This window comes from Narcine bancroftii, chromosome 2 (assembly GCF_036971445.1).
Source record: "Narcine bancroftii isolate sNarBan1 chromosome 2, sNarBan1.hap1, whole genome shotgun sequence".
NCBI classification, from domain to species: Eukaryota; Metazoa; Chordata; class Chondrichthyes; order Torpediniformes; family Narcinidae; genus Narcine; species Narcine bancroftii.
The window spans coordinates 20,259,134-20,272,687 of NC_091470.1; the positions used below are offsets into that span (position 1 = coordinate 20,259,134).

At 49.6% G+C, this 13,554-nt stretch overlaps 1 protein-coding gene across 3 annotated transcripts in view; it reads right to left on the reverse strand.

Annotated features, from left to right (window-relative positions):
* The window catches only part of ak7b (adenylate kinase 7b), a 97,817-nt gene extending 85,024 nt beyond the window's left edge, over positions 1-12,793 (reverse strand). The window contains exon 1 of one of the 3 annotated variants that reach the window (XM_069916046.1): positions 12,541-12,790. In XM_069916046.1, coding sequence (XP_069772147.1) covers positions 12,541-12,732 — 192 coding nt within the window. In that variant the 5' untranslated portion in view covers positions 12,733-12,790. Of the gene's footprint in view, positions 1-12,540 lie in introns of all 3 variants that reach the window. The other 2 variants (XM_069916047.1, XM_069916043.1) reach the window with 2 other exon arrangements.
* Between the last annotated feature and the right edge of the window lie 761 nt (positions 12,794-13,554).

Below are 13,554 nucleotides of genomic sequence, written 5' to 3' on the forward strand. Positions count from 1 at the left end.
CACGTGTGAACTTGCACTTCCACACACAGATGCCCTGCACCTACATTTCACACACACACGTGTCAACTTGCACTTCCACACACAGATGCACTGCACCTTCATTTCACACACACACGTGTGAACTTGCACTTCCACACACAGATGCCCTGCACCTACATTTCACACACACACGTGTCAACTTGCACTTCCACACACAGATGCACTGCACCTTCATTTCACACACACACGTGTGAACTTGCACTTCCACACACAGATGCCCTGCACCTACATTTCACACACACACGTGTCAACTTGCACTTCCACACACAGATGCACTGCACCTTCATTTCACACACACACGTGTGAACTTGCACTTCCACACACAGATGCACTGCACCTACATTTCACACACACACGTGTGGACTTGCACTTCCACACACAGATGCACTGCACCTTCATTTCACACACACACGTGTGAACTTGCACTTCCACACACAGATGCACTGCACCTACATTTCACACACACACGTGTGAACTTGCACTTCCACACACAGATGCACTGCACCTTCATTTCACACACACACGTGTGAACTTGCACTTCCACACACAGATGCACTGCACCTTCATTTCACACACACACGTGTGAACTTGCACTTCCGCACACAGATGCACTGCACCTTCATTTCACACACACACGTGTGGACTTGCACTTCAACACACAGATGCACTGCACCTTCATTTCACACACACACATGTGAACTTGCACTTCCACACACAGATGCCCTGCACCTACATTTCACACACACACGTGTGAACTTGCACTTCCACACACAGATGCACTGCACCTTCATTTCACACACACACGTGTGGACTTGCACTTCCACACACAGATTCACTGCACCTTCATTTCACACGCACACGTGTGGACTTGCACTTCCACACACAGATGCACTGGACCTACATTTCACACACACACGTGTGGACTTGCACTTCCACACACAGATGCCCTGCACCTACATTTCACACACACACGTGTGAACTTGCACTTCCACACACAGATGCACTGCAACTTCATTTCACACACACACGTGTGGACTTGCACTTCAACACACAGATGCACTGCACCTTCATTTCACACACACACATGTGAACTTGCACTTCCACACACAGATGCCCTGCACCTACATTTCACACACACACGTATGAACTTGCACTTCCACACACAGATGCACTGCACCTACATTTCACACACGCACATGTGAACTTGCACTTCCACACACAGATGCACTGCACCTTCATTTCACACACACACGTGTGGACTTGCACTTCCACACACAGATGCACTGCACCTACATTTCACACACACACGTGTGGACTTGCACTTCCACACACAGGTGCACTGCACCTACATTTCACACACACACGTGTGAACTTGCACCTGCACGCACAGATGCACTGCACCTTCATTTCACACACACACGTGTGAACTTGCACTTCCACACACAGATGCACTGCACCTTCATTTCACACACACACGTGTGAACTTGCACTTCCACACACAGATGCACTGCACCTTCATTTCACACACACACGTGTGAACTTGCACTTCCACACACAGATGCACTGCACCTACATTTCACACACACACGTGTGAACTTGCACTTCCACACACAGATGCACTGCACCTTCATTTCACACACACACGTGTGGACTTGCACTTCCACACACAGATGCCCTGCACCTACATTTCACACACACACTTATGAACTTGCACTTCCACATACAGATGCACTGCACCTTCATTTCACACACACACGTGTGGACTTGCACTTCCACACACAGATGCACTGCACCTTCATTTCACACACACACGTGTGAACTTGCACTTCCACACACAGATGCACTGCACCTTCATTTCCCACACACACGTGTGGACTTGCACTTCCACACACAGATGCCCTGCACCTACATTTCACACACACACGTGTGGACTTGCACTTCCACACACAGATGCACTGCACCTTCATTTCACACACACACGTGTGAACTTGCACTTCCACACACAGATGCACTGCACCTTCATTTCACACACACACGTGTGGACTTGCACTTCCACACACAGATGCACTGCACCTTCATTTCACACACACACGTGTGAACTTGCACTTCCACACACAGATGCCCTGCACCTTCATTTCACACACACATGTGTGGACTTGCACTTCCACACACAGATGCCCTGCACCTTCATTTCACACACACACGTGTGGACTTGCACTTCCACACACAGATGCCCTGCACCTTCATTTCACACACACACGTGTGGACTTGCACTTCTACACACAGATGCCCTGCACCTTCATTTCACACACACACGTGTGGACTTGCACTTCCACACACAGATGCCCTGCACCTTCATTTCACACACACACGTGTGGACTTGCACTTCCACACACAGATGCCCTGCACCTTCATTTCACACACACACGTGTGGACTTGCACTTCCACACACAGATGCCCTGCACCTACATTTCACACACACACGTGTGGACTTGCACTTCCACACACAGATGCACTGCACCTTCATTTCACACACACACGTGTGAACTTGCACTTCCACACACAGATGCACTGCACCTTCATTTCACACACACACGTGTGGACTTGCACTTCCACACACAGATGCCCTGCACCTTCATTTCACACACACACGTGTGGACTTGCACTTCCACACACAGATGCCCTGCACCTTCATTTCACACACACACGTGTGGACTTGCACTTCCACACACAGATGCCCTGCACCTTCATTTCACACACACACGTGTGGACTTGCACTTCCACACACAGATGCCCTGCACCTTCATTTCACACACACACGTGTGGACTTGCACTTCCACACACAGATGCCCTGCACCTTCATTTCACACACACACGTGTGGACTTGCACTTCCACACACAGATGCCCTGCACCTTCATTTCACACACACACGTGTGGACTTGCACTTCCACACACAGATGCCCTGCACCTTCATTTCACACACACACGTGTGAACTTGCACTTCCACGCACAGATGCCCTGCACCTACATTTCACACACACACGTGTGAACTTGCACTTCCACACACAGATGCACTGCACCTTCATTTCACACACACACGTGTGGACTTGCACTTCCACACACAGATGCACTGCACCTACATTTCACACACACACACGTGTGGACTTGCACTTCCACACACAGATGCACTGCACCTTCATTTCACACACACATGTGTGAACTTGCACTTCCACACACAGATGCACTGCACCTTCATTTCACACACACACGTGTGGACTTGCACTTCCACACACAGATGCCCTGCACCTACATTTCACACACACACGTGTGAACTTACACTTCCACACACAGATGCACTGCACCTTCATTTCACACACACACGTGTGGACTTGCACTTCCACACACAGATGCCCTGCACCTTCATTTCACACACACACGTGTGGACTTGCACTTCCACACACAGATGCACTGCACCTTCATTTCACACACACACGTGTGAACTTGCACTTCCACACACAGATGCCCTGCACCTTCATTTCACACACACACGTGTGGACTTGCACTTCCACACACAGATGCCCTGCACCTTCATTTCACACACACATGTGGGACTTGCACTTCCACACACAGATGCCCTGCACCTTCATTTCACACACACACGTGTGGCCTTGCACTTCTACACACAGATGCCCTGCACCTTCATTTCACACACACACGTGTGGACTTGCACTTCCACACACAGATGCCCTGCACCTTCATTTCACACACACACGTGTGGACTTGCACTTCCACACACAGATGCCCTGCACCTTCATTTCACACACACACGTGTGGACTTGCACTTCCACACACAGATGCCCTGCACCTACATTTCACACACACACGTGTGGACTTGCACTTCCACACACAGATGCACTGCAACTTCATTTCACACACACACGTGTGAACTTGCACTTCCACACACAGATGCACTGCACCTTCATTTCACACACACACGTGTGGACTTGCACTTCCACACACAGATGCCCTGCACCTTCATTTCACACACACACGTGTGGACTTGCACTTCCACACACAGATGCCCTGAACCTTCATTTCACACACACACGTGTGGACTTGCACTTCCACACACAGATGCCCTGCACCTTCATTTCACACACACACGTGTTGACTTGCACTTCCACACACAGATGCCCTGCACCTTCATTTCACACACACACGTGTGGACTTGCACTTCCACACACAGATGCCCTGCACCTTCATTTCACACACACACGTGTGAACTTGCACTTCCACACACAGATGCCCTGCACCTTCATTTCACACACACACGTGTGGACTTGCACTTCCACACACAGATGCCCTGCACCTACATTTCACACACACACGTGTGAACTTACACTTCCACACACAGATGCACTGCACCTTCATTTCACACACACACGTGTGGACTTGCACTTCCACACACAGATGCACTGCACCTTCATTTCACACACACACGTGTGGACTTGCACTTCCACACACAGATGCACTGCACCTACATTTCACACACACACGTGTGGACTTGCACTTCCACACACAGATGCACTGCACCTTCATTTCACACACACACGTGTGAACTTGCACTTCCACACACAGATGCCCTGCACCTTCATTTCACACACACACGTGTGGACTTGCACTTCCACACACAGATGCCCTGCACCTACATTTCACACACACACGTGTGGACTTGCACTTCCACACACAGATGCACTGCACCTTCATTTCACACACACACGTGTGAACTTGCACTTCCACACACAGATGCACTGCACCTTCATTTCACACACACACGTGTGGACTTGCACTTCCACACACAGATGCACTGCACCTTCATTTCACACACACACGTGTGAACTTGCACTTCCACACACAGATGCCCTGCACCTTCATTTCACACACACACGTGTGGACTTGCACTTCCACACACAGATGCCCTGCACCTTCATTTCACACACACACGTGTGGACTTGCACTTCCACACAGATGCCCTGCACCTTCATTTCACACACACACGTGTGGACTTGCACTTCCACACACAGATGCCCTGCACCTTCATTTCACACACACACGTGTGGACTTGCACTTCCACACACAGATGCCCTGCACCTTCATTTCACACACACACGTGTGGACTTGCACTTCCACACACAGATGCCCTGCACCTTCATTTCACACACACACGTGTGGACTTGCACTTCCACACACAGATGCCCTGCACCTTCATTTCACACACACACGTGTGGACTTGCACTTCCACACACAGATGCCCTGCACCTTCATTTCACACACACACGTGTGGACTTGCACTTCCACACACAGATGCCCTGCACCTTCATTTCACACACACACGTGTGGACTTGCACTTCCACACACAGATGCCCTGCACCTTCATTTCACACACACACGTGTGGACTTGCACTTCCACACACAGATGCCCTGCACCTTCATTTCACACACACACGTGTGAACTTGCACTACCACACACAGATGCCCTGCACCTACATTTCACACACACACGTGTGAACTTGCACTTCCACACACAGATGCACTGCACCTTCATTTCACACACACACGTGTGGACTTGCACTTCCACACACAGATGCACTGCACCTACATTTCACACACACACGTGTGGACTTGCACTTCCACACACAGATGCACTGCACCTTCATTTCACACACACACGTGTGAACTTGCACTTCCACACACAGATGCACTGCACCTTCATTTCACACACACACGTGTGGACTTGCACTTCCACACACAGATGCCCTGCACCTACATTTCACACACACACGTGTGAACTTACACTTCCACACACAGATGCACTGCACCTTCATTTCACACACACACGTGTGGACTTGCACTTCCACACACAGATGCACTGCACCTTCATTTCACACACACACATGTGGACTTGCACTTCCACACACAGATGCACTGCACCTACATTTCACACACACACGTGTGGACTTGCACTTCCACACACAGATGCACTGCACCTTCATTTCACACACACACGTGTGAACTTGCACTTCCACACACAGATGCACTGCACCTTCATTTCCCACACACACGTGTGGACTTGCACTTCCACACACAGATGCCCTGCACCTACATTTCACACACACACGTGTGGACTTGCACTTCCACACACAGATGCACTGCACCTTCATTTCACACACACACGTGTGAACTTGCACTTCCACACACAGATGCACTGCACCTTCATTTCACACACACACGTGTGGACTTGCACTTCCACACACAGATGCACTGCACCTTCATTTCACACACACACGTGTGAACTTGCACTTCCACACACAGATGCCCTGCACCTTCATTTCACACACACACGTGTGGACTTGCACTTCCACACACAGATGCCCTGCACCTTCATTTCACACACACACGTGTGGACTTGCACTTCCACACACAGATGCCCCGCACCTTCATTTCACACACACACGTGTGGACTTGCACTTCTACACACAGATGCCCTGCACCTTCATTTCACACACACACGTGTGGACTTGCACTTCCACACACAGATGCCCTGCACCTTCATTTCACACACACACGTGTGGACTTGCACTTCCACACACAGATGCCCTGCACCTTCATTTCACACACACACGTGTGGACTTGCACTTCCACACACAGATGCCCTGCACCTACATTTCACACACACACGTGTGGACTTGCACTTCCACACACAGATGCCCTGCACCTTCATTTCACACACACACGTGTGAACTTGCACTTCCACACACAGATGCCCTGCACCTTCATTTCACACACACACGTGTGGACTTGCACTTCCACACACAGATGCCCTGCACCTTCATTTCACACACACACGTGTGGACTTGCACTTCCACACACAGATGCCCTGCACCTTCATTTCACACACACACGTGTGGACTTGCACTTCCACACACAGATGCTCTGCACCTTCATTTCACACACACACGTGTGGACTTGCACTTCCACACACAGATGCCCTGCACCTTCATTTCACACACACACGTGTGGACTTGCACTTCCACACACAGATGCCCTGCACCTTCATTTCACACACACACGTGTGGACTTGCACTTCCACACACAGATGCCCTGCACCTTCATTTCACACACACACGTGTGGACTTGCACTTCCACACACAGATGCCCTGCACCTTCATTTCACACACACACGTGTGAACTTGCACTTCCACGCACAGATGCCCTGCACCTACATTTCACACACACACGTGTGAACTTGCACTTCCACACACAGATGCACTGCACCTTCATTTCACACACACACATGTGGACTTGCACTTCCACACACAGATGCACTGCACCTACATTTCACACACACATGTGTGGACTTGCACTTCCACACACAGATGCACTGCACCTTCATTTCACACACACACGTGTGAACTTGCACTTCCACACACAGATGCACTGCACCTTCATTTCACACACACACGTGTGGACTTGCACTTCCACACACAGATGCCCTGCACCTACATTTCACACACACACGTGTGAACTTACACTTCCACACACAGATGCACTGCACCTTCATTTCACACACACACGTGTGGACTTGCACTTCCACACACAGATGCACTGCACCTTCATTTCACACACACACGTGTGGACTTGCACTTCCACACACAGATGCACTGCACCTTCATTTCACACACACACGTGTGGACTTGCACTTCCACACACAGATGCACTGCACCTTCATTTCACACACACACGTGTGAACTTGCACTTCCACACACAGATGCCCTGCACCTTCATTTCACACACACACGTGTGGACTTGCACTTCCACACACAGATGCCCTGCACCTTCATTTCACACACACACGTGTGGACTTGCACTTCCACACACAGATGCCCTGCACCTTCATTTCACACACACACGTGTGGACTTGCACTTCTACACACAGATGCCCTGCACCTTCATTTCACACACACACGTGTGGACTTGCACTTCCACACACAGATGCCCTGCACCTTCATTTCACACACACACGTGTGGACTTGCACTTCCACACACAGATGCCCTGCACCTTCATTTCACACACACACGTGTGGACTTGCACTTCCACACACAGATGCCCTGCACCTACATTTCACACACACACGTGTGGACTTGCACTTCCACACACAGATGCACTGCAACTTCATTTCACACACACACGTGTGAACTTGCACTTCCACACACAGATGCACTGCACCTTCATTTCACACACACACGTGTGGACTTGCACTTCCACACACAGATGCCCTGCACCTTCATTTCACACACACACGTGTGGACTTGCACTTCCACACACAGATGCCCTGAACCTTCATTTCACACACACACGTGTGGACTTGCACTTCCACACACAGATGCCCTGCACCTTCATTTCACACACACACGTGTGGACTTGCACTTCCACACACAGATGCCCTGCACCTTCATTTCACACACACACGTGTGGACTTGCACTTCCACACACAGATGCCCTGCACCTTCATTTCACACACACACGTGTGAACTTGCACTTCCACACATAGATGCCCTGCACCTTCATTTCACACACACACGTGTGGACTTGCACTTCCACACACAGATGCCCTGCACCTACATTTCACACACACACGTGTGAACTTACACTTCCACACACAGATGCACTGCACCTTCATTTCACACACACACGTGTGGACTTGCACTTCCACACACAGATGCACTGCACCTTCATTTCACACACACACGTGTGGACTTGCACTTCCACACACAGATGCACTGCACCTACATTTCACACACACACGTGTGGACTTGCACTTCCACACACAGATGCACTGCACCTTCATTTCACACACACACGTGTGAACTTGCACTTCCACACACAGATGCACTGCACCTTCATTTCCCACACACACGTGTGGACTTGCACTTCCACACACAGATGCCCTGCACCTACATTTCACACACACACGTGTGGACTTGCACTTCCACACACAGATGCACTGCACCTTCATTTCACACACACACGTGTGAACTTGCACTTCCACACACAGATGCACTGCACCTTCATTTCACACACACACGTGTGGACTTGCACTTCCACACACAGATGCACTGCACCTTCATTTCACACACACACGTGTGAACTTGCACTTCCACACACAGATGCCCTGCACCTTCATTTCACACACACACGTGTGGACCTGCACTTCCACACACAGATGCCCTGCACCTTCATTTCACACACACACGTGTGGACTTGCTCTTCCACACACAGATGCCCTGCACCTTCATTTCACACACACACGTGTGGACTTGCACTTCCACACACAGATGCCCTGCACCTTCATTTCACACACACACGTGTGGACTTGCACTTCCACACACAGATGCCCTGCACCTTCATTTCACACACACACGTGTGGACTTGCACTTCCACACACAGATGCCCTGCACCTTCATTTCACACACACACGTGTGAACTTGCACTTCCACACACAGATGCCCTGCACCTACATTTCACACACACACGTGTGAACTTGCACTTCCACACACAGATGCACTGCACCTTCATTTCACACACACACGTGTGGACTTGCACTTCCACACACAGATGCACTGCACCTACATTTCACACACACACGTGTGGACTTGCACTTCCACACACAGATGCACTGCACCTTCATTTCACACACACACGTGTGAACTTGCACTTCCACACACAGATGCACTGCACCTTCATTTCACACACACACGTGTGGACTTGCACTTCCACACACAGATGCCCTGCACCTACATTTCACACACACACGTGTGAACTTACACTTCCACACACAGATGCACTGCACCTTCATTTCACACACACACGTGTGGACTTGCACTTCCACACACAGATGCACTGCACCTTCATTTCACACACACACGTGTGGACTTGCACTTCCACACACAGATGCACTGCACCTACATTTCACACACACACGTGTGGACTTGCACTTCCACACACAGATGCACTGCACCTTCATTTCACACACACACGTGTGAACTTGCACTTCCACACACAGATGCACTGCACCTTCATTTCCCACACACACGTGTGGACTTGCACTTCCACACACAGATGCCCTGCACCTACATTTCACACACACACGTGTGGACTTGCACTTCCACACACAGATGCACTGCACCTTCATTTCACACACACACGTGTGAACTTGCACTTCCACACACAGATGCACTGCACCTTCATTTCACACACACACGTGTGGACTTGCTCTTCCACACACAGATGCACTGCACCTTCATTTCACACACACACGTGTGAACTTGCACTTCCACACACAGATGCCCTGCACCTTCATTTCACACACACACGTGTGGACTTGCACTTCCACACACAGATGCCCTGCACCTTCATTTCACACACACACGTGTGGACTTGCACTTCCACACACAGATGCCCTGCACCTTCATTTCACACACACACGTGTGGACTTGCACTTCCACACACAGATGCCCTACACCTTCATTTCACACACACACGTGTGGACTTGCACTTCCACACACAGATGCCCTGCACCTTCATTTCACACACACACGTGTGGACTTGCACTTCCACACACAGATGCACTGCACCTTCATTTCACACACACACGTGTGGACTTGCACTTCCACACACAGATGCACTGCACCTTCATTTCACACACACACGTGTGGACTTGCACTTCCACACACAGATGCACTGCACCTACATTTCACACACACACGTGTGGACTTGCACTTCCACACACAGATGCACTGCACCTTCATTTCACACACACACGTGTGAACTTGCACTTCCACACACAGATGCACTGCACCTTCATTTCCCACACACACGTGTGGACTTGCACTTCCACACACAGATGCCCTGCACCTACATTTCACACACACACGTGTGGACTTGCACTTCCACACACAGATGCCCTGCACCTTCATTTCACACACACACGTGTGAACTTGCACTTCCACACACAGATGCACTGCACCTACATTTCACACACACACGTGTGGACTTGCACTTCCACACACAGATGCCCTGCACCTACATTTCACACACACACGTGTGGACTTGCACTTCCACACACAGATGCCCTGCACCTTCATTTCACACACACACGTGTGAACTTGCACTTCCACACACAGATGCCCTGCACCTTCATTTCACACACACACGTGTGGACTTGCACTTCCACACACAGATGCACTGCACCTTCATTTCACACACACACGTGTGAACTTGCACTTCCACACACAGATGCCCTGCACCTTCATTTCACACACACACGTGTGAACTTGCACTTCCACACACAGATGCCCTGCACCTTCATTTCACACACACACGTGTGGACTTGCACTTCCAAACACAGATGCCCTGCACCTACATTTCACACACACACGTGTGGACTTGCACTTCCACACACAGGTGCACTGCACCTACATTTCACACACACACGTGTGGACTTGCACTTCCACACACAGATGCCCTGCACCTTCATTTCACACACACACGTGTGGACTTGCACTTCCACACACAGATGCCCTGCACCTTCATTTCACACACACACGTGTGGACTTGCACTTCCACACACAGATGCCCTGCACCTTCATTTCACACACACACGTGTGGACTTGCACTTCCACACACAGATGCCCTGCACCTTCATTTCACACACACACGTGTGGACTTGCACTTCCACACACAGATGCCCTGCACCTTCATTTCACACACACACGTGTGGACTTGCACTTCCACATACATGCCCTGCACCTTCATTTCACACACACACGTGTGGACTTGCACTTCCACACACAGATGCCCTGCACCTTCATTTCACACACACACGTGTGAACTTGCACTACCACACACAGATGCCCTGCACCTACATTTCACACACACACGTGTGAACTTGCACTTCCACACACAGATGCACTGCACCTTCATTTCACACACACACGTGTGAACTTGCACTTCCACACACAGATGCACTGCACCTTCATTTCACACACACACGTGTGAACTTGCACTACCACACACAGATGCCCTGCACCTACATTTCACACACACACGTGTGAACTTGCACTACCACACACAGATGCCCTGCACCTTCATTTCACACACACACGTGTGAACTTGCACTTCCACACACAGATGCACTGCACCTTCATTTCACACACACACGTGTGAACTTGCACTTCCACACACAGATGCCCTGCACCTTCATTTCACACACACACGTGTGAACTTGCACTTCCACACACATATGCACTGCACCTTCATTTCACACACACACGTGTGAACTTGCACTTCCACACACAGTGCCCTGCACCTACATTTCACACACACACGTGGGGACTTGCACACCCAGACACACTCAGCTACCGGTGCAGATCTCACTGACTTTCCCCACGTATCGCCCCACGAACGAATCCAAATGGTTGAGAAAGATCCTCTTGCTCCGGATTTTCTCCTGCGGCTCCATCGTCCCTTCGCCCGCCATCACCGCCGGGCCCTTGGATACGGGGCCCCGGGACGCGTTGCTAAGGGCCGGTCCTTCGGGGACTGGTTCCAGACCGGAAATAATGAATCCCATCAAAGATTCGAACCAACTACGGGGCTGTTCAATAGGTAATTGAACATATCTCGCTGTGTATTTCCTTCTCTGCACAATGATAATGATATTTCTACCGACGGGAAAATTTGGGCACTTCGTTAGCCCGCTTCGCTTTCTCCGCGGGGTGTTGTGGGAATTGTAGTCAATGTATGGAAGGCAAGGACTCCTCAATCCAGCTGGGGAGTCAAACCCAAACTCACAAAGGGCCAAAATTAAAAACTTGGACTAAGTCGAGGGCCAAACTAAATATTTATTGAAAATTTTCAACAACATCTGCATGTTTTCTCTTCTTTCAACATATGTAATGTTAAACTTTTTCTTATTAAAATAAATGTTTAATAATAGTTTTGGATCAACTCTTTCCAGAAGCATTAACAAATGAGAAATAAAATATTCAATAAATAATATTTCTCTATAGCCTTTGAGGTCCTTTTAAATGCATTTTTTTTCACAAGTCAAAAAAATAACAACTTGCTTTAATGAAAATCCAATCTCTCAACTATGAACAGTCCAAAGTTAACCAAAGAAAATATTAATCCAAGCTTAGCTTGCTACACTGTGATTTACTCTGATGCACCTGGGTCTAAACCAGATACATGGCATCTCTTCTTAGATGTAAGTTCATCAAACTCTGGGGTCAGAGTTTGCCTCCCACCTGTCTTGAAAGGTCCTGTTTTCTGTCTTTCGTTTGGCCATTTTTCGTAAGGGGTTTATTACATGTGAGTTCGGCGACAGGTCGCAGATGGTAATGAAAGTAAAGAGAGGAGGTGGGGGCGATTAGCGGGCTGACGTCAATGCGTT